Genomic DNA, 22,402 nt, shown 5'->3' with positions numbered 1-22,402 from the left:
CTCATCAGCGCCAGGACAGCTGACAACTGCCAGGACAGCAACTGAAAAAGCCCATAAAGCACTGCAAAGGAGAGGCGCAACAGTTCTGGGTCCAAACCACACCCCAGTTCTCCAGTAAGTCATGAATATTCTTTCCCCTCCTGCCAATTCCTTCCTTTTAACCTTGACCTTCTAATATATTTGGTGGCTCCACCAGATTTGGGTTGAGAGCTGATTTGCAAACTAGGTTCCCCCTTTCCATTCTTTGGCTATTGAATATAGCTTGTGTGATTCCACTCTCAGCACCAGTTTCAGGAAAAAGACAAGAGGTCTCCATGCAAGTCCAGCTGACCTGCTTGGTAACAATTCCTGCCCACTGATACCTGACATTTAAATGAACCTTGTCTGGCAGAAGATCAACTGACTTCCCTACTATAGAAGCCAGTTTTGATTTGGTTCAATTAAGCAAATTCTTTTTTATTTTAATTTTTGGGCCACACTGGGATGTGGGATCTTAGTTCCCCAACCAGGGACTGAACTCGTGGCCCCTGCATTGGGATGCAGAGTCTTAACCACTGGCAGCATTCCTGACTGCCTACATGTACCTGTCTTTTGGATTCATCTTTGAACCACTTTTATCATTCATCGTACCTACTTTTCCCCTCATAAATTAGTGAGTTAAATCTTTGACATGTGTATGAGACATAAATCTTTGGCATATTTGTATGAGAGTCATGATTTAACTTCCAAAATTTCTCAGATCTGTTTTGTTGTGTTTATTAACTTTTTTTTAAAGATACTTCTGTGGGGAAGGATAAATTAGGTTGGGATTAACATATACACACTGCTATATATAAAACAAATAACCAACAAGGACATACTGTATAGGACAAGGAACTATACTCAATATTTTGTAATAACCTATAAGGGGAAAGAGTCTGAAAAAGAACATATACACATATATGTATAATTCAATCACTGGGCTGTATACCTGAAACTATATTGTAAATCAACCATCAGATCAGATCAGATCAGATCAGTCACTCAGTCGTGTCCGACTCTTTGCAACCCCATGAATCACAGCACGCCAGGCCTCCCTGTCCATCACCAACTCCCGGAGTTCACTCAGACTCACGTCCATCGAGTCAGTGATGCCATCCAGCCATCTCATCCTCTGTCGTCCCCTTCTCCTGCCCCCAATCCCTCCCAGCATCAGTCTTCTCCAATGAGTCAACTCTTCGCATGAGGTGGCCAAAGTACTGGAGTTTCAGCTTTAGCGTCATTCCTTCCAAAGAAATCCCAGGGCTGATCTCCTTCAGAATGGACTGGTTGGATCTCCTTGCAGTCAAGGGACTCTCAAGAGTCTTCTCCAACACCACAGTTCAAAAGCATCAATTCTTCAGCGCTCAGCCTTCTTCACAGTCCAACTCTAACATCCATACATGACCACAGGAAAAACCATAGCCTTGACTAGACGAACCTTTGTTGGCAAAGTAATGTCTCTGCTTTTGAACATGCTATCTAGGTTGGTCATAACTTTCCTTCCAAGGAGTAAGCGTCTTTTAATTTCTTTAATATAAAAGAAGATATCTTTTAACGTTGTTCATAGCAAGTGTATCTTAAGCATAGCAGCCACTTGCAGTCTCGACATTATCCAAAGACAGTCATCCTTTCTTTCAGCCTATACAAAAGGAATTGCCCACAGATTGGAAGCCTACCTCTCTTTTCTTCCTTGTGGAAATAAATAAGCCAGGAGATTAGGAAGGCTTCCCTGATATCTCATCGGTAAAGAATCTGCCTGCAATACAAAAGACACAAAAGACTCTGGTTCAATCCCTGGGTCAGAAAGATCCCTGGAGGAGGAAATGGCAACCCACTCCAGTATCCTTGCCCGAAAAACCCCATTGACAGAGGGTTGACAGTCCAAAGGGTCACAGAGTCGGATACAACTGAGTGAATAAGCACAGGAGACTCAATGAGGATTGACTGAATGTATGAAAGTGAAAGTCGCTTAGTCGTGTCCGACTCTTTGCGACCCCATGGACTATACAGTCCATGGAATTCTCCAGGCCGGAATACTGGAGTGGGTAGCTTTTCCCTTCTCCAGGGGATCTTCCCAACCCAGAGATCGAACCCAGGTCTCCTGCATTGCAGGCGGATTCTTTACCAGCTGAGCCACAAGGAATGTATAGCACCATATTAAATGCACAGGCACAGTAACAAAAATCTTAAACTTTCAAAAGTTGGAATTCAATGACTAATGCACCTTTTACTTCCAAAAGCTTAGCTATATAAGCATATCTGGGAGCAAGAATGGTAAACTGTGAGAAGGTGGCTTGCAGACAGTGAGATTTCTATCCTTCATCCTCAATGAGTTTTTATCAATCTTACAAGTTAGTGGGTACTTAAAGAATTTAACAACAAACACTAACTGAGCGCCTACTCCCCAGCCCTGAGGAAATTGTTCCCAGTATAGGAAATACCCGTCCCCCGCGCCCCCCGCCCACCTCCGCCAACCACCACACACACAAAGCTAACCACGTTTCTACCTTCGACAAACTTAGGACTCAGCGTCTGGAAGGGGTCGCTGGGACGCTGTAGTGTCCACGCCGCCTAGAGGCCGTTAATCGGGAATCACGCATACAGCGGCGCTTCCCCTTCCCCCAACGCGTTTTCCGGCCCAGGCGTCCCCCTGGCGCTTCTCCACTAACCCGTGATCGGATTTCTCATCCCCGCGCGCCGCACGCACAGCTCGCACCTCTCGCTGGCTTCACCCGCGCCGCCGCGGGCCCCTGGACAGGCGGGTCCGAAAGCCTGTGGCAGCCCGTAACCCCCATCCTTTCTCTTCCCCAGACTTCAGCTTGCACGGATCGCTCTATTTTAGAAAGCGGACCTTGAGACTAAGGAGGGCTACCTTTCCCTGGGAACAGCCAGTTTTTAGGACCCGCGGTCCCAGAGTCACAGAAACCCCGCCCCCGCCCCCGCCCCCGCCGCGGCGCGGCCGGATCTGCGCAAGCGCGGCGCCGCCGACCCCGCGCGGTTCACTTCCGGGAGCCGAGCCTCCGCGCTTCCCGGGCCGGCCTCCTGGTCTCGTGTACCCCTGGGCGGCCGACCCCCTCCGACCGGCCCGGCGGGACCGGGCCGAGCCGCGGGGCCCGCCGTGGCCCGGCCATGAGCGCGGCCGCATGATGCGTCCCTGCCTCGGCCGCTGCAGTCGCCGCCGCCGCCGCCGTCGCCGCCGATCGGGAGGAGCCGCAGCGCCGGGCGACCCCGCCCGGGCCTCGGGTGAGCGCGGCGGGCCGGGTCGGGCGGGCTGCTGGCACCTGGCTCTCCCGGCCGCTCCGGGGCCCCCCGTCCGCCAGTCTCGGGCCCCTTGCTCCGTCCTGCTCCACCGCGCCGCGCCGCACCTGCGACCTTCCCGAGCGCCTCTCGGGGGCACCTCTGTGCCGGCGCTTGACTCCTTCCTCTGCCAGGTGTCTCCTTGTCACTCCTTGGTGCACCTCTCGGGGTAGGGCCCGAATTGCAGCCCCAGCTTGTTGCCTGACCTTGGGCGTGACACTCAGCTCTCCCAGGCACAGTTCCCTCCTTTTGATAGCTAATAAGGGGGTTGTTAGGGCCTGAAGACACAGTAGCTATAAACCCTTTGTAAGCTGTAAAGAGTAGTTTATGGGTAAGCATTACAATGGGCCTTCTTAAACATCGCCTATGGCTTCTCAAATGCGCCGGTTTTTCACTCCTTTATACGTTTTTAGCTTTTCTTGTTCTTTGCCCAGCTCCCTCCTCTTCTCTTTCTCTGCCCAGGATCTTTTCGGGGGTTACCTACCAGGCCATCTGGGACAGTCAGGTCAGCCTTCAGGGCAATGTTGAATCTTGCTGCAGCCAGAATCATCTCTCCTGAGGAGTCATTGCTGCTGGAACTAAGTCTCTCTTCGCTGTTGGATGCAGACACTTTATTGGCTTGTGGGTAACTGGTTTTGTGAGTGTAAAAACTGTCCATATAGCTGCTCTGTAGCTTCTTTGGCTGACCAGGTCCTGTAAAGTGCAGTCCAATCAGTGCTACAGTGTTTAACATTTGTAGTCTGCTTAGCATTTTTACTTAATGCACATAGATTTATCTGTTTTACTGCTACTGTCTCAAATCTCGGTCTAGAAAGCTATAACCCGGTCCGCCAGTCTCGGGCCCCTTGCTCGAGGGTCTAGAAATCTTGGTCAACATATATTCCTTCTTAGACTATTCACCTCAAAGACGGTGAATTGAATCTTCTGATACTTTTATAACTTTAATTTTTTTCAAAATCAGACCTAGTTTTTTGATACTGTCTTACAACTTTTATGAAACTGAAGGCAACTTTTAAAAGTCACCTTGTTAAATTTGCTTGTTAGTAAGTTGGGATCGGAGAAGGCAATGGCACCCCACTCCAGTACTCTTGCCTGGAAAATCCCATGGATGGAGGAGCCTGGAAGGCTGCAGTCCATGGGGTCACTGAGGGTCGGACACGATTGAGCGACTTCACTTTGACTTTTCACTTTCATGCATTAGAGAAGGAAATGGCAACCCACTCCAGTGTTATTGCCTGGAGAATCCCAGGGACAGGGGAGCCTGATGGGCTCCCGTCTGTGGGGTTGCACAGAGTCGGACACAACTGAAGTGACTTAGCAGAAGTTGGGATACTTGATTAAAGAGAAAGTCTCTGGGGGTATTTGAAAAATGGGATGGAACACACATGGTAAATCACATCTCTTGAACACTCTGGTAAAAATGTAAGGGTCGGAGTGATGGACACTTTGGATTGTGTACTTTCCGGAGTGAAGCTGGTAGGTTGACTTTTGAGTTGTGAGGTGGAGGAGAATGAGACTAAATGAAGGTAATTTGCTAAAGAATTCATAAAACAACAGCTGGAACTCTGTGCACACATCTCATGTCAAAGTCAAGTGAGTAGACATGTATACAGAAGTTTTGTTTTTTTTTTTTAAACCAGTGACTCAGAGCCTGCCTTGATTACAGTGAGTAAATTGGGAAATACTGGCATGACTAGAATGACCTCAGTGAGAGAGAAAGTACTGAAAGGAACTCTGTATAAGAACTGTCTTGAGCCAGTCAAACGTCTGGACATGTCTTTCCACTTTTACTGAAACTGTTCCCTGCAGGCTTGGACCCTTTGGTGACATAGTAATATCATCTTCGTTAATTTGAGGAACTGGACCAAACAGTAAGTTCACATATGAAGTTAATGCTTGGGATGAATTGAGTAGTAGTTTTCCTGACGATTCCAGACCTTCCCTGCTCCAGACCATGCTGAACAGCTCTAAGGATAGTTTTCTTGAAGCAGCTTTTTGGGGGTCAGTCAGTTCAGTCGCTCAGTCGTGTCTGACTCTTTGCAGCCCCATGGACTGCAGCACTCGGGCTTCCCTGTCCATCACCAACTCCTGGAGCCTACTCAAACTCATGTCCATTGAGTCTGTGATGATATCTTACCAGCTCATCCTCTGTCGTCCCCTTCTCCCGCCTTCAATCTTTGCCAGCATCAGTGTCTTTTTGGGGGGTATGTTTCTTTAAAGTAATATTTTATTTAATTTTTTGGCCACACCATGAGGCTTGTGAGAACGTAGTTCCCTGAATCAGGAATTGAACCCATGCTCTAAGCAGTGAAAGCACAGTCCTAACCACTGAACCGCCAGTGAATTCCCCAAAGTAATGGTTTAATTATAAAATTAATACATACTTGTTAAAAAAAAAAAATCAAACACTAGAGCAGAGCATGAAATACAGATTCCCAAACACTTACTCTTGCTCCCTTTTGTCCCCAAAGCCAGTGTCACGTTAACAACTTGTGTGTGACCCTTCAGCTTAGCACCGAACAAGAGAGCCACCTGCAGAGCTGGCCAGCTACAAAGTCGAGAGGGAACAGTTTCATGTGTCTGTACTTTGCTGTGCCTGTTCTGGGATGGCATTTCATCAGTCACTTGCCTCTGATTTTTTTTCTCTTTCACCCACTTCTTTGCCTCTGTCTATAGACATGTTCTTGTCTCGATTACTGCTTGATTGCATTCTTGAAAAAGCACCAGTAGAATTTTATTAATTGTCTGATAAAATCCAGACTCCTCATGGAGCCATAATGCCGTATATTGGTACAGCACCTCATACTTTTGAAAACAACTTTGTTATCCTGCAGTGTTTTATGTGTCTTGGGTGCTTGGTAAATGTTTGATGAATGAATGATCTTGCTGGGCAGAGTGGGAGTCTTCTACACGGAGGAGACAGCAGGAGCAGAAGCACGGGGCCGGGGGTGGGGGGGTCCATGGACACAGCAGGGAAACAGCAGGAGGGCTGGGCGAAGAGCTGGGAGAGGCCCGGGAGCCAGAGTCAGTGGAGCCCTGAATGCCATGGCCCCAAGGTTTGGCCCCTGTGTCGGTTAGGATTCTGCAGAGGGACAGCCAAAGGTGAGGGAGCCTAAGCCTGGGTTGTGGGAAGGTGGGCAGGGAAAGGGCCGAGCGGTAACGGAAGTGTCAGCAGCTCCTAGGAGGAGTGACGGGGAGGAGGACTTGGGTCTCGGGAGGAGGACTTGGGTCTCGAGGGAAAGGTGCATAGTAAATCTTGGGTGTGCAGGGAGCATTATCAGTTAATGGGAGGAGAGGCCCGCTCTGTTAGGCCGGCGGTTTAGGTCGTTGTGGGAGAGGGCACAGAGCGTGTGCAGCCCCGGTAATTAGCAGGAGCAGTCAGGACAGAGAGGCTTCCAGCTTCTCTTGAGACAGGCTTTTACAGCGTTATCTTGGTTGAAATGCTTTTAATTCTTAGCGTTCTGTATTTCCAAAACTCACTCTGTTACAGAATGTATTTTCTAAAACCAAGTGCTCTGGGAGGCTGTGTGTTTTAATGGAAGAACATGGGCTTTGGAGTCAAAACTCCGAAGTTTTTTTTTTTCTTAAACAGACTCCCACTTGACTGACAGGCTGTGGCTGTGGTATGGGGATAAAGGTGGGAGCTTTGGTATTTTGTCCATGTGGCTTCGAGGCTGCTTCATGCAGCCTATGCACTCCTGGTGACACACCCAGAATAAACCCTGCTACTGGGGGTCTCTCCCTCTGCCCCCCCACTTCCTAAGTTGTCCACATTACCCGCACCCCGCCCACCTTCTGACCCCACCCCAGGCTCCCACTTTTGACCCTTTTCCCTATTCCTTTCATGTTTCTGTGGGCTTCATTTTTGCTTTCTCATCTCACTCAACAGGTATTTGCAGAGTTCAGGGTGTGCCGGGGGTATGAGTAGAACATTCCATTGAGGTGATAACAGCTGAACAAGACAGCCGGGGTGGAAGGGAGGTGAGAGGTGAGGTCCACAGGCCCCAGGTGGTAAGGCTGTGCAGCCACACGGGAGGCCTGGGGGTTTTGTTCTAACTGTAGAGGCAGCCGCTGGCTGGTTTTGATAGACCCAGGAGTGGCAGGGTCTGACTTATCTCTGTTAAAACTGGCTCCAGATGCTGATTGGGGAATGGGTTAGGGGCCAGGGAGTAGGTTGGGGGGTGCTCAGAGGCCACGAGGATATAACAGTGCTGGATCATGCAGCCCAAGTGAGGGCTCCTGAGCCTTGATCGGGCTAGGCAGGCTGGTGGAAGGTGGCTCACATCTAGGCAAGTTTTGAAAGTCAAGCCCACAGGACCTGCTCATGGGTGAAGTGTGGGGAGCTGGGGGAGGAAAGTGAAGTGAAGGGTGTGTCCTGATTTTTGACTTTGGCAACTAGATGGTGGGGCAGGTGCCGTTTATCAAGATGACAAGGTGGGATCCCAACAGTCTGGTGGGTGGAGGGGTTTCTGCTTTGACCTGACTGTGGTCTTGTTGAGTAACCAGTCAGAGACACTCAACAGCACATTCTTCGTTTGCGGGTTTCCCACATGCGTCTTCTCTAACTTCACGGAACTGAGCTCTTGGACATCATCTGGAGAGCACACAGCCAACGAGGAAACCCCAAGACCCCGCCTGAGCACCCCAACGCTGAGGCGTCTGTGGAGAAGGGCCTGCCGGGAGTCTGGGAGTGGCTGGCAGGGAAGGGAGGGAGCCAGAGTCGCCCCCCCCTCCACCGAGAGCCTTGGCTCCCTCGGTTTTCTCGGTTTGTCCTCTTTTGTTTTAGTATGAGAGGCCTTCTGAGAGAGGTTGCGTGAGTTTACTGTTCACAGGATGGCTGATGTGGCAGCATACCTCTGAGACTTGGCTTCGGTCCGTTGTTTTTTTTCCCTCAAACGTTAATACTCCGTTCTTCAGCTTCAGTAATTTGAGAAGAAAATAGCGGTTCATATGGCATATATTATTGGTCTGGTTTGAAAGCCCGAACTAAATCTTTCATGATTGCAAATGGGTGGGAAGAACAGTAAGAGCATAATGGCAGTTGCGGTGAATGCACGGGGCCGGGTGATCTGCACGCTCCCCTCCTCACCAGCTTCAGCGAGCAGCCGTGTCTGTCGTGTCCCCGCCTCACCCGGGCCTGTGCCGCTTCACTTACACCGGGCTGCAGGCGTGCTGCCCTTCTCCTACGCCTCCCCTGCCTCGGAGCAGCCCATTTGCGGGGCCACGTGTGACATCTTCCCGTTATCCCCAGTTTCAGCACCTCCTTGGAGTTCTTAAAATTCTCCCTGGAAGCTTATTTTTTGGTCATAATTATTTCTCTTACATCACAGTAAGTTGAGAAAATAACAGGAAATCCAGAGGATGAATTTTAGACCAAATGATGGAAAATGTGCCAGGGCGGATCATTAAAGAGGATAAGTCACACACACACGTGCCCCTGCTGAGCCAGCCTCAGGCCCACCTGGCTCCCGAGCCCACCCTCCAGGCCTGTGTGTGCTGACTGCTCCAGCCATCGTGTGCCTGCCCCCATCTACTCCCTCCTGGCCCTGCTCTGGGTCCTGGCAGTCCCTCCTGGTTGCTTGCCTTCCTCCTTCCATCCAGTCATACTTTGTCAGAGATGGCTCTAAAACATCTGTTTACCAAAGCCCCAGTGTTTCCCTTTGCAGCAGAACAAAGTGTGGAATTCCAGATGCCCTAGCCTGGCCTTTGGGTGCTTCACAGGCAGCCCCAGCCTCCTTCCCTGCCTCCCTTACGCTGGGGGTGGGGGGGGGGTGGTGGTGCTGCAGCCCGTGGGTTCCCTTTCCTGCCTCCCCGCCTCTTGCACCATTGCCTTCCTAGTGGACATCTTTCTGTTCTCTGGACAGGATGAGCTGTTGTCAGCTCTTTGCGTCATCACCCTCTGCCTGTCACTGGGGGGAAACACCGAGACACCACTTAGCAGGCTGGTTCCCATTTCTGGTGTGTGAGCCCTTGTGGGCCGGGGACCTGTCTGTGGTCGAGCATCCTGCGGGCCTTGCGTGGAGTCCGCATCTTGGGGGCCCACCCCCACGTCTGAATGCTGCAGATCTCGGGCGCCGCGTCTGTGCCCAAGGCAGAGATTTGCTTACTGCTCTTGTTTATAGGTCAGCAGTGGGTGTCTGAGGAGTAGAACAATGCTGAGTGTAAAAGCAGCGCGTTAATGTAAACATGAACACCAGACTCTAGGGTAGACATTCCTGTTCCCACAGTAGCAACCGATCACCAAAGAATACTGATGTGTTTTGCTTACTTGTTTTCAGTTTGCTTATGAGACGCGTTTCCCGTTTATAGGCATGAGAAAACATTAGGGGAAGAGATTAACAAGACACCTGCCCACAGATACTGTTAAGGGTAAAATGAGACAGGGCCTGGCTCAGAAGGCGGTGTCTGCAGGGAGAGCGCCTAGAACGCGCTGTTTCCACACCCTTCACACCTGCACAGGCACCTATGCTGGGCATTTGTCTCTTCATTTTTTAGTTGAGGAATAATTCATGTAAAATGAAACAGACAATTTTAAGTGTATACTTTTTTATTTTAAAACATGTATTCGGCTGTGCTGAGTCTTCGATGCGGCATGCAGGATCTAGTTCCCTGACCAGGGACTGACCCCGGGCCCCCTATCTTAGGAGTGGCATCCTAGCCACTGGACCACCAGGGAAGCCCCTTACTGTCCTTTAACAGTTTGTTGAGTTTTGTCCTGACACCGCGGGTGTCTGTGTGGCCTGCTGCCCTGTCCACGTAGGGGACTTTGCGTCAGATCAGAAAGCTGCCTTGGGGTCTCCGTCCTTCCCCATTCTGCGTTCTTTCAGAGTACATTAGCTTGGCTTGGTTAGAGGGCCGTGGAGATTGACTCCTACTGAATACATTCTTCTGTGTCTGGCTTCTCTCACTTAGCCACATTGTTGCATGTATCTAACCTCCCCCCGTTTTCTAGAATGAGTTGTATGAATAACCATGGTTTGCTTGTTCATCTCCTGGTGAGGGATTTGGGTTTTCTGGTTTGGTGGGTAAGATGAACGGAGCAGCTGTGGAGCGGCTGTGAACAGTTCTGTACATGTTTTGTGTTCACACTCGTGCGTGTATGCTCAGCCACTCAGTTGTGTCCGACTCTGCAAACCCATGGACTGTGGCCCACCAGGCTCCTCTCTCTCTGGGATTTCCCAGGCAAGAATACTGGAGTGGGTTGCCATTTTCTTCTCCAGGGGATTGTCCTGAACCAGGAATCAAACCGGCATCTCCTGCATTGGCAGGCGGATTCTTTACCGCTGAGCCACCTGGGAAGCCCGGGTCCCATTCACCTTGAGGTGAATGCCTAGAAGTGGAATTTCTGAGTCACAGGGCGGATGTTGGTTCAACTCGGAGAAAGTGCCAGACCACTGTCCAAAGTGGTTGCTGTGTTGGTTACTTTTTAAAATTTATGAAAGTAACTGGGGATTTGGCCTCATTGTAGAGATTCTGCTTAAGCCCGAGGCCTGGGATGCATTGACCTGTGTTTTGCAGAGTCAGTTTTCTTTTAAAACAGTGCTAACATAAGCTCATTTGAAGATCCTCAGAATGAATGTGAATGAAAAGTGGAAAATATTACTAAGCATAATTAGGCATTACTGGTTCAGCATGTTATTCAGCATTTAAAGTTGCTGGCTACTGCATAGACATTTGAATAAAGTTACTATACGTAAATGCCATATTTTAAAAGTCACCTCTGGGCTTCCCTGGTGACTCAGTGGTTAAAGAATCCGCCTGCCAATGCAGGAGACATGGGTTCGATCCCTGATCTGGGAAGATCCCTCATGCCGTGCAGCAGCTAAGCCCGAGCACCACCACTCCTGAGCCTGTGCTCTGGAGCTGGGGAGCCGCAACTGCCGAGGCCCACATGCAGTAGAGCCCTTGTCCCGCAACTAGAGAAGCTGCAGCAATGGCAATCCCACGCACCCCAACTGGAGAGTACGCCCTGCTTTCTGCAACCAGAGAAAACCTGCACAGCGATGAAGACCCAGCCCAGCGAGAAATAAAGACTTAAAATTATAACATAAATGCAGTTTTCAAAAAGAAAGTCACCTACTTTAGTTTAAGCAGCTTGTGGTTCACGGCCGCATTTGTTACTAAAAGAGTTCCGAAGGGACTCCGTCACAGGTGCACCAGAGAACCTTGGTGTGCGGGCCAGCGCTGGCCGTGGGCAGGAGGTTGTCCAGCTCAGCGTGGAGGGCGAGCAGGGGAGCCTGACCTCAGAGCCGGCGCAGCAGAAGGGGGCACGTGTGGCCAGGAAGCGGCGAGCAGCCCCCGGTTCCTGGGGGCTCAGAGCCCGTCCTGTGGAGACCACCAGGGGAGCTTAGCCTGCCTGGTCCCCAGTTCCACCAGTGCCCCGTCGCCTCACCGCCCTCCTCGCCAGCCCTCTGGCACCTCTGTTGTCTTGGTTTCAGACAGCAGACACCAGCCGAGGGTTTGCCCAGCAGAGCGGTGTTTCGTTGGTAGGACACTGGATGCACACGGAGTGGACCGGCCCTGAGGCGCCGGGGCGGGTGCAGCGGTAGAGCCGTGCTAGGGAAGGACGCCTTGGTTGGGGGCTGCGTTCGCCAGACATCCCGTTGTTTGGAAGTTGGTCCTCTGATTCCTGTTCTCTCCTGTGGTCTTTCTTTTTTCCAGTTTGTTTTTTAGTTGATCTACAGTTCTGTGTCAGTTGCAGGTGTACAGCAAAGTGAGTCGGTTATTGTATGTATATGTATGCGTGCGCATGTGTGCCTTCTTTTCCAGATTCTTTGCCATTACCATTCTTAAAAGGTGTCAAATGCAGCTCCCTGTGCTATAAAGCAGGTCCTCGTTGCTTGTCTAGTTTCTATACGGTAGCGTGTATCTGTTCATCTCAAACTCCTATTTTCCTTGGCTCTTTTCTGTTTAGTTCTCCTTTCTGGGAGGCTTCCCACTCTCTCTCCCAATCCTGTTTTTAAGAATTTAAAATCCTATCATATTTCTATTTTTCAGTAAGTAGGGGTCCTCAGAACGCTCCTCTTTGTCTCAAACACAGTCTCGTATTTCTTTGGTTGTCCTCCCTGTGCACTGTACCTGCTCTCAACTCCTGTTTCCCTCTGGCTTCTTTCTGGGGCTCTCTCTCTCATGAGACCTGGCTGGGGCTTCCTCCAAAGTATCTGACTGTCGGCTGTTCGCTCACATTTAAGCCCGAGACCTGCCAGGCCGCGTGGCAGGGGCCGTGCCCGTGGTCAGCCGTCCTCTGGCGGCCCTGCTCCTGGGGAAGCCTGGCAGCAGTCTGGCCTCTCTGGGGGAACGCCCCTACCTCGTGCTGTCAGCCGGCTTTTCTTCTCGGGCCAGACGAGTGCTTCCCAGAAGGCTGTGTCTCCTCGCCCACCTGCCGGTGCCCAGTGGGAGACACCCCCAGGATGCTCCTCGCGCCCCACCTGCCCCTCGCGCACTGTGCCCCCTCCCCCGGGGCCCTGGTGCACCCCTCACCTCTCACTCCGGTCTTCGCTGCAGTTCCTTGGCTGTGCCTGGTAAAACGGTGACCTGTTGAAATGCAGGTTGACTAGATTTGGTCTGGATTATCCCCAGGGCTCTTTCTCAAGGGATTTTGGCTTACAGGTTTTATTTAAAACCGGGGCTAAAGTAACAGGGGGATAAAATGGACAGGTTTATAATTTTCAGGATTCTGTCAATTTACTAGTAATGAAAACCTACAGGAGTCATGATTTCATAGTTAAAGATAGTTCTGAATGCCAGAACAAGCAACTTTTCTAATTAGATTTTATCTTTCAGATCCTGTCACATAGGACAGTATGCACCTTAAGATCCTGAAGAAAAGGCACAAGATGTTCAAGTAATGTCTAGTAATAATTTGTGAGGTAAGTGTCTCCTTAGGTATATAATCACTGTTTCCTCTCTAATTGCTCACACTAACTTGTACCCTGTTGATGGTTAATGGTCACCTCCTGTCAGTGGTTTGCTGACCACCTACTCTTAAGAGGAGAGTGTGTCCCGGAGCAAGATCCCGATTATTAGCAGGAGTTACAAGACGAGGGGGAGAAGGCAGTGGCATCCCACTCCAGTACTCTTGCCTGGAAAATCCCATGGACGGAGGAGCCTGGTAGGCTGCAGTCCATGGGGTCGCGAAGAGTCAGACATGACTGAGCAACTTCCCTTTCACTTTTCACTTTCATGCATTGGAGAAGGAAATGGCAGCCCACTCCAGTGTTCTTGCCTGGAGAATCCCAGGGACGGGGGAGCCTGGTGGGCTGCCATCTATGGGGTCGCACAGAGTCGGACACGACTGAAGTGACTTAGCAGCACAAGACGAGGGTAGGTCTCCTGTCTACATGACTAGAAAGGTTTTGCTTGGATGGCTGTCCCTTAAACAACGGAGATCTCCAGTGTTGCTCCTGGTGTTCTGGGAAGCGAGGCTCGATTTAACACGAGGAGAAACAGGTTCAGGGCTGTAAACAAAATCCCATTAAACTAGCCATGGAAGTAGAAAACCGACAATGTGACATCTGCTTGACTATCGGTCAGCACACTGCTTTGGGGTCTCTCTCAGGCAACCTGAATACAGAGCATCCCGCGGAAGACGGTGTAGAGTGAGGCCGCGCCCTCGCCCTGGGGTCGCGGCACCAGTTGCTGCACTGTTTGCTGTCACGTTCCCAGTGCCTGTAGCTGAGTGAGCGTGAGGGAGCAGTTTCTTCACTTCCTCCCCTCCTTTCCTGCACTGATGCGGCGTAGGTGCTGTGACTCAGCAGAAGGCGCCTGCGCTTGGTCACAGAGAGCCCAGTGTGTGCAGCCCAGCCCCCCACATTCGTGGACTGCTTTCTTGAAAATCTTGAAGTAACTGTGGGCTATCAGACTATCTGATGGGCGGGTTTTACACACCTGGCTCTGAGGCACACAGCAGGACCCTGACGTGCTTCTGTGATGATCCCAGCCCACCCCTCCGGCTCCCCTGAGTCAGTGTGCGCGCTCCCCTCCGGCTCCCCTGAGTCGAGCTGCCATCGGTGCCCCTATTTCTGGACCAGACAACCGGGCTCTGACAGAAGGCTCCTCCATCTCCGGACGCACGGCCCTGCGCCCTGCCCAGCACCCAGGTGCCACTTCTCACAGCCTGCATCCTGCCTGAGGAGCAGCCATGCAGCAGAGGCAGTCTGGCCAGAGGGCTTTCTCAGCCTTGGTGGACTGGTATGACCCACTAGGAAGCTGTGTGGAGATCACCAGGCCACTCAGCAGATCTGAGAGAGGGACCAGCTTCACGCTGTTGCATCTGGTTGTAAGTGAGATGAGAGGAGGTTATGGGGTAAAGCAGCAGCAGAATGCTTACGAGGAAAAGTGCAAGTTTGTCTTTAGTCTCTGACCCTACATGTTCTCATCTCTCAGGGAATTTCCCAGTTAACGGGGGAGGGTTGTCAAAAGAACAGGCCAGTGAGTGAGGGAAACTGTCGAAAGAACGAGAGAGGAAGGGCATTCTAGGAACAGCATAAAGGAAAGATGGAGATTAAATGGGAGCCTGCCTTGGAAGCATGCTCACCCACCGTCAAAGAGTTAGGATGCGGGGAAAGGGAGAGCCCATGCAGAGCGAGAGGAGAACCATCGGGCGAGAGCCCTGAGCCGCGTCGGGGGCCAGCGTGGACGCCAGCAGCAGGAGTCACCTGTTCGCCAGCCTCTCTGCCGCTGACCCACACGGGCAGTGGGGCTGCCCAGGCCTCGTCCCCTCGGGCTCGGAGCCTGGCCCTCGCCCTGCGTCGTCCTGCTGAGGCGTGGCTGGGCAGCCTCGGTGACCGTGTGTCCCCTCACCCCTTCCCGCAGGGAAACCATGCCATCCTCAGGACACCGGCTGCGGGACGTCGAACACCACCCTCTGCTGACCGAGAATGACAGCTACGACTCTGCGGCCTCCTCTCCCGCCGAGGCCGACGCGGCCGACAGAGTGTGGTTCATCCGCGACGGCTGTGGCATGATCTGTGCCGTGCTGACCTGGCTACTGGTTGTGTACGCAGACTTCGTGGTCACGTTCGTCATGCTGCTGCCCTCCAAGGACTTCTGGTACTCCGTGGTCAACGGGGTGGTCTTCAACTGCCTGGCGGTGCTCGCCCTGTCGTCTCACCTGCGGACCATGCTCACTGACCCCGTGAGTGCCCGCCCTCACAGGGCTTTCCTGCCAGTCTGGGCTGGGGAGACACCAGCAGCTGTGGCTGGAGGGCCTCACACTCTGTGGCCTTGGGGTTCAAGTTCTTGGGCACAGGCTAGCGGCCTGGTCTGTAGCATCTCTGGAGCACACACAGCACCCAGATGGAAGTGCTACTGGGGTCTATTCAGGGAGCACAGGTTAGAGGTCGGGCGCCAGGAGAGGCTGCAGGGAAGCTGTCAGGAGGGCTGTGCCCCGGGGAGCGCCCAGGCTGCACTGGGGTAGGACGCAGGGCTGGGGCCATGGTTCTGGGGACATAGCAACAGAAAAACATGCCCTGCAAATGGCTGGAATACGAACGTGAGCTTGAGGAACGTGCCTCAGGTATCCAGGAGGTTTCTTTGGTGGGGTGAGGAGCGTAGGTCACCAGTTGCAGGGACCTGGGGGAGTCATCGGGCAGCCCCAAGGGGGACCAAGGCAGCTGCCCAGGGCTCTGAGCCGCAAAAAGGACCAGAAAATGCGTTCATTTCCTCGCCGTCTGGTCACCACGTGTCGCCTGATGTGTCCCCCCCTCGGGTTGCACATCTGTCCTCTGAGCACGTAGGAGTGCTCTTAAGTGGGTGGGGGGTGGGGGTCGCTCGCTTACTGTAGGGCAGCGAGTACGTGTCCGTGAGAACTACGGTGCGGCGCTCCTAAACCTGGTCCCTTTCTTCTTACGGGACCTGGGACCCTCCCCCTATCACTTCCTTCCGGGGATAGGGCGGTCTGCCCGGCTCCTGGGCACCTTGGAGCCCAGTGGTCCTCAGTCTTCACATGCGCGTGCTGGGCTTTGCAGATGTGGTGTCGGCCCAGCCGCGCAGAGCTGGGCTCGGCCCCTGCGTCCCCGGCAGCTTTCTCTGACTGTCTTTACTCCTGCTGACGGCGGTGCCCTGCCGTCTCCCCCACCCTTCCTGTCCCCACACGCCTGCTCTCCCCTCCCTAGTGGGGCTTCTTCTCCAGAAACGTATTTCTGTGTGAAGGACAAGCCCCATGGGGCACAGAAACAAGACCCAGGCTTGTTCCCAGTCCACACAGCCATGGCGTCCAGAATGGTCTCCCAGACATGATCTTCACTGCCTGTGTCCACTGCCCAGAGAGCAGACCCTCCGCCCTGCAGCCTGTGGCCCATGGCCACCCAGCACACAGGCCCTCTGCAGCTCCCCGTGCTGGGGGCTCGCGTGGATGCCCTGTGAGAGCCCCGCTGCCACTCCCACCCCTGGGGCCGGACACCTGGGGGCCAGGGGCCCAGGGCCACACTCCCCAGGCTCGTCTGTTATAGGTCTGCAGGGAAGCATTCATTATGTAACTTTAAAACACGAGATAAAGTCCTTTTTCAGACTGTTTTGTTCAGCCACCCCCTGTGCAGCTGATAGGAAACCTGTGGGTGCTTATCAGGGACACCCTGCCCAGGAGTGTGGGCAGAGCCGGCTGCCCAGGGTGGAGGGGGAGTGGCTGAGCAAACACAGCCAGCCTCTGGCGTGTCCTGCATGAAGTTGGAAAAATCCAGGTGACTCGCCAAATTATGAAGGATAATGTGCTATTTGAGTTCATTTTATAGCTTGTTTAATTTTCATGAAAACAAAACTTCTGGTCCTATGTTATGTGAGTAATAGCTGTTCTTCACAGTGATATAAGTGGCAAGGACAGCATTATAAATAACACCTAAGTCTAATTCCTAAATTTACTGGGGTTTTTTTCTTTCTAAAACTTCCTTCCTCCCAGCTAAAATACATTGTCATTAAACCGTAGGGGGCGGTACCCAAAGGAAACGCTACTAAAGAGTACATGGAGAGCCTGCAGCTGAAGCCCGGAGAGGTGATCTACAAGTGCCCCAAGTGCTGCTGCATCAAGCCTGAGCGCGCCCACCACTGCAGGCACGGCGGCTCCGCCCGGGGGGGCGCGGGCCCCGGGGCGGGGGGGAGGGGGGGCCTGAGCGCGCCCACCAACTGCAGGCACGGCGGCTCCGCCCGGGGGGGCGCGGGCCCCGGGGCGGGGGAGGGGGGCCTGAGCGCCCACCGCTGACAGCAGAGAACCCGTTTCCAGGCAGCCTGAATACCCACCACTGGAGGGACCCCCATCCTTAGGGCAGCCTGAGCAACCCCCCGCCAGGGCCACTTCGAAAGGACATCCTGAGCACCCACCTTCCCTGGGGCAGGATCTCCCGGGTGACCTCTTAGCAGAGCTGTTTTCAATGGGTGGGGTTTCCTCAGCACAGAATAGTGAAAAGCTAACTTCTGCTTTTCAGCATTTGCAAAAGATGTATTCGGAAAATGGACCATCACTGCCCGTGGGTGAACAACTGTGTCGGAGAAAAGAATCAGAGATTTTTTGTGCTCTTCACTGTGAGTAAAGATACTACTCCTGTAGTGACTTGTGTTGAGTCTTAATTCTTTATATACTGTCTTACCTGGAGCGAGGGTATGTTTATTCTGACATCAGACCTGCAGTCCCTTCTCTGGGGTTCAGATTACAACTGTGTTGTTGCTGGTGGGGAGGCACCCAGCAGTGAGTGTGGGTTGCCCGTTGCTCCAGGTGTTCGCTGTGACTTAACTCTCTCCTGGATACCTTGACCCACCGTTGTCACTAAAACGTGTTTCCCTGTGGTCGATTAGTCTGCGAGATTACGGTCCTTGGTCCCGAGTGACCCCAGGGAGGCATGTCACCTGCTCCCCTCACTGCTACTGCCCACCTCGCACACCCTCACTGCGCCTGAGACGCAGCAGTGGACGCAGGGGTCCTGGCACCGTGCTGACCAGTGTCTCCCTGCAGATGTACATCGCTCTGGCATCCGTGCACGCGCTGGTCCTCTGCGGGCTGCAGTTCATCGCCTGCGTCCGAGGACAGTGGACAGGTAGGCCTGGGGGGGTGGCTTCTCTTGCTCGTGCTGCGGTGGGTGGAGAGGGAGGAAGGGGCCTCCGGTTTCAGAGGAAATCCTCAGTTCCATTTGTATCCTGCAGACCTTTGAGACTGGGTCAAAATTCGTATTGTCCCCTCAGGCCTGGTGTGTGCTCTGGCCACTGGACAGGCATCATTCAGGGCCATCGGATGAGGCAGGACGAGCCATGCAGCATGGACTCGTGTGTGCGTCCTGCTCACAAGTGTAGGCACAGGCAACTCCCATCTTTCCTGGCTTTAGTTGTGTTTTAATACACAGTTCTGTACACGAATACAGTCTCAACAGAAACCTGGGGAAATTACGGGGTATTTCAGATCTGCTGACCAGGCCGTGGTGGTGTGAATGCTGGCCTGGTAGGCCGCCCTCTGCCCCGGGTGGACAGCACGTGCGCCTGTGAATGAAACAAGCTCACTTCTCTGTGGACAGTGGCGCAGAGGGGCCCTTCCGCGAGCTGGACCCGCGCCTGAGGCTTGGGACGCTGGGGGTGCTCCGCCGTGCCGTCACACGCCCCTCTCGTTCGCAGAGTGCAGTGACTTCTCCCCTCCCGTCACTGTCATCCTGCTAATCTTCCTGTGCCTTGAGGGTCTGCTGTTTTTCACTTTCACCGCGGTGATGTTCGGCACCCAGATCCACTCCATATGCAATGACGAGACGGTACGCCCCTCCTCCACTGGGTGTTTCTGGCCTCAGTGCACAGGCGTGGGTGGGCAGTGGGCGCAAGGCCCGGTGTTCCCCAGCGGGTGGGCGGGGTGCCCCGGTGGACCGTGACAGCATCACTGCCTGTGTCCCTCTCTCCGGGCACAGCTCGGGGCTCAAAGGTCCCTTTGATTTGAAAGTCAACAGAGCCAGGCAGGTGGAGCCAGCAAACGCCCCATTTCTCGAAGACCCTGCCCTCGGCAGCTGAGTGAGTCGCAGGGACTGGATCGCCTTCATGCCTTTCAGCTGAAGGCCTCGAGCAGGCACTTGACACGTATTTGTAAGACCCGGAAAGAAGATTGGTGCCTGGACTGGAGGACCGGCCCCCTTCGCGGCCCTGGGGCTGCCTGAGCTTTGCACACCCACCTGGAGGCCGCTGCCCAGCCGTGTCTGACGTGGTCTGGCCGGCGGCTGCAGCCCGGCCGTGTGCACAGGGGCCCGCAGGACCGGCACCAGGACGTGTGGTTCGGGTGGTGCCTCCCCCGTGGCGACCACTCACCTGCCCTTCCTGCTCATACCTGCCCAGGGTTTTCCCAGTGCTGCCGCCCACTTGCTTTTCTTCCTCCCAGGAGATCGAGAGGCTGAAGAGCGAGAAGCCAACGTGGGAGCGGCGGCTGCGGTGGGAAGGGATGAAGTCCGTCTTCGGAGGCCCCCCCTCGCTGCTCTGGATGAACCCCTTCGTCGGCTTCCGGTTCAGGCGACTGCAGACAAGACCCAGGAAAGGGGCCCCAGAGTTCTCAGTGTGAGGCCCTCTCGTCACTCCAAAACTTGTCCACGGACTTAATTTATCTGGGGTTGGAAAGGGTATCAACAGCTCCCCTGTGACCCCAAGGGCGAGTGGCCCAGCGGCCTGCAGCGAGCGGGGCTTCACACGTTCACAGTCACAGACGGCAGGTTCCCCACGAGTGACGTCACTGTCCAGTAATGGAGGGATGTGGCCGCATGGAGAAGCCAGATGTTCCCTCCCTGCAGTCAGGAGTCTGTCAGCACGCTCAGCGTTTTCTAGGAAGCTGTGTGGGCCGTCACATGGGTTGTTGGAATCCTACGTGCTGAGCTGCTTGCCTCAGTCATGAAGAAAAGCCAGTCCAGTGGACAGAACGCCACGGTTGGTGGCCCTGGGACTCTTCAGGCCCCCTCGGTCCAGGAGGGGTCTGGACGCAGGAGCCCGTGGGGGCTACGGAGCAGCAGGGCCGTACGCTCACTCCTGGCCTGGGGCCGGTGGGCCCTGACCCCATGAGCAAGTCCTCGCGTGTCAGTGTGTGTGCGTGCACGTGTGTTTTAAAGTGGGCCGTGTTGTTCAGGCGACGTATCATGGGGGTGTGCTGCAAACAAGCTATTTTTTAGAAACCAATGTTTCAGGGAAGAGGGGCGAGCTGTGCGGGGTCCCCTCCCGTGGGGTTTACATGAATGTATTGCATACTGGAGAGTATCAAGATCCAAAGAACAGTCATTCCTGTGTGGTCCTCTGTTGCCCTCCTTCCTGTTTTCAGTTTAACAATCTGGAGTGTGTTGACAGGGCTTTGGAACCGCACTGTGTGGTTCCAGCTGGATCAGCGGCGCGTCCCAGCCCCTCTGTGGCCCCAGGCTTGCGCAGCTGACCCTGCGGGAGGTGGGTGAGGCCCTGAAAAGGGGAGGGGACCTGGAGGCAGGAGCCCTTTGGACCTGGCCTGCAGACAGTATTCAGGATGGCAACAACTGGTTTGATTTTTTAAATTTGTACCTTTTTTGGGTATCATTTTGTTTGTTTCTCTACCCATGTCACAAGTGATAAAATAGGACCCTTGGTGCAGAGCTTAAAATTATGCCAGAAAGCAAACAGCTCCCCACCCTGGGGATTCGCCTTAAACTTGCCTGGTCTGTCCATGTTTTATGGGATTCCACCATCTCTGACACAGTCTGGGGTCCCGAGCCCCCTTCCACGCTGAGAAGAGTGGGCGTCTCCCGCCTGGTCTCCACGCCTCTCTGCTCACCCATGAGCCATTTTGCTTTTGTTTGAATTAACCCATCCTCTATCCTGATCAGGGCTGGCGCAGAACCACAGAGGGCCTACCCTGACAACAGACGGAGCCGAGGGGCACGGGCTGCAGGGTGGAGGCGAGGTGGCTTGGTCACTGCAGAAAAGGAGGGTCGGGGGGGCTGAGACACAGCCGAGGACAAACAGGAGACAGGAGTTCCCGAGATTGTTCTGCACACTCATTTGCACATCTGTCATTGGGGTTGGATGTGTGTACTGAGCTTCAGTGTGAGGCTTTTAATATGTATATCCTGGTTATCAATAAAAATTATCGAAGTGGTTGAATCCTGTGAGACTTGGCAAATATGTGCAAATCAAGTATACTTGACTTTTCAACCTCTTCTTTCAATGTAACTTTTTTAAGAAATAAAGTCACCAACTGACGTTGTCCAGCAGTCTGTCCAGTGGCCGGTTCTTGGTGGGCTGTAGGCATGTTTCCGTGCTCAGCTTCAGCGCCTGAGACACGTGACTCAGCACCGAGGTCACACTCACACAGGTCGCCGTTTCCACATTTTTCATTTTACTCTCAGTCGATGCACCTCGTCTCACTTAGCTTTGCCCTAAAGCTTCCTTAATTTTTTAGTGTGCTTGGAAATAAAAACAGTTTTAAAAATCCCTTAAGTGCTTGCTGGGATTCACCAGTGAAGCCATCTATTCCTGGACTTTTACTTGTTGGGAGGCTTTTGATCACTGACTCCAATCTCCACATTAGTTATAGCTCTGTGCAGATTTGGTAAAACTAGAAAGACTATACGTTATAACCGACGCCAGAGGAAGATCACGAGAGACCACTGTGAGCAACTATGGCCAGCAAGCTGGATAACTAAAAGAGGGGGATCGATTCCCAGGATCAGAAACCTACTGAGACAGGCACCAAGAAACAGCAGCCACTGGAAGACGCCAGCAGAGGTGGGCGCCACGGTGTGCTTGGGGAAGCGTGGCCAGTCATCACTCTGGTCATCACCGCTCTGGGGGACGCAGAGGCAATGGCACATACTTTGTTTTGAGGAATTTGTGGGGGCAACTTGAGACCTCAAATCGCTGAAGAAGCAATGTTGAAATCAAATGAAGCATCTGGGTTTAATTTTGCTTCTTCCGTTGCATCTCCTCGTTCTGTCACCCTTGAGGACGCCGTGTGGAACAAGTCAGGAAAGGAGACGGGAGTCCCCTTCAGAGTCGGCGCCTGGCTGAGGGCTCTGGTGAGGCCGCGCAGGGCGGGTGGCCCTTGCGGGTCTGCCGTCTCGGAACAGCTCTGCTACTTCCCCCACCCCGGCCAGCCCAAAGAGGGGTCACCCTGCCCGGAGGC

At 53.3% G+C, this 22,402-nt stretch overlaps 2 protein-coding genes across 3 annotated transcripts in view; one reads left to right on the top strand and one right to left on the bottom strand.

Moving 5' to 3' along the window:
* Positions 1–2,962, bottom strand: part of KIAA0513 (KIAA0513 ortholog) — a 60,503-nt gene extending 57,541 nt beyond the window's left edge. The window contains exon 1 of the mRNA XM_070770399.1: positions 2,691–2,962. The gene's annotated coding sequence lies outside the window, so the exon portion shown is untranslated. The remainder of the gene's footprint in view (positions 1–2,690) is intronic.
* Positions 2,963–3,022: 60 nt separating this feature from the next.
* Positions 3,023–21,491, top strand: ZDHHC7 (zinc finger DHHC-type palmitoyltransferase 7). Of its 2 annotated transcripts, XM_070770404.1 has the most exons (9): positions 3,023–3,264; positions 3,781–3,939; positions 13,102–13,187; positions 15,133–15,454; positions 17,240–17,364; positions 17,736–17,832; positions 18,260–18,341; positions 18,910–19,040; positions 19,652–21,491. In XM_070770404.1, exons 4-9 carry the CDS (start codon positions 15,140–15,142, stop codon positions 19,826–19,828), a joined length of 927 nt encoding a protein of 308 aa, XP_070626505.1. In that variant the 5' UTR covers positions 3,023–3,264; positions 3,781–3,939; positions 13,102–13,187; positions 15,133–15,139; the 3' UTR covers positions 19,829–21,491. The 2 variants fall into 2 exon arrangements, with proteins under 2 accessions (XP_070626505.1, XP_070626504.1); XM_070770403.1 differs by lacking the exon at positions 3,781–3,939.
* Positions 21,492–22,402: the final 911 nt, after the last annotated feature.

The sequence above is a fragment of the Bos indicus genome, chromosome 18 (genome assembly GCF_029378745.1).
Source record: "Bos indicus isolate NIAB-ARS_2022 breed Sahiwal x Tharparkar chromosome 18, NIAB-ARS_B.indTharparkar_mat_pri_1.0, whole genome shotgun sequence".
Classification (NCBI taxonomy): domain Eukaryota; kingdom Metazoa; phylum Chordata; class Mammalia; order Artiodactyla; family Bovidae; genus Bos; species Bos indicus.
This window is presented reverse-complemented; position numbering and strand designations above follow the sequence as displayed.

Excerpts from the sequence above, each read along its gene's own strand:
- ZDHHC7 (XM_070770403.1), top strand. The coding sequence starts at position 15,140 with ATGCCATCCTCAGGACACCGGCTGCGGGACGTCGAACACCACCCTCTG. Across the intron at positions 15,455-17,239 it reads GGACCATGCTCACTGACCCC|GGGGCGGTACCCAAAGGAAA; the intron begins GTGAGTGCCCGC and ends ATTAAACCGTAG. Across the intron at positions 19,041-19,651 it reads CCATATGCAATGACGAGACG|GAGATCGAGAGGCTGAAGAG; the intron begins GTACGCCCCTCC and ends TCTTCCTCCCAG.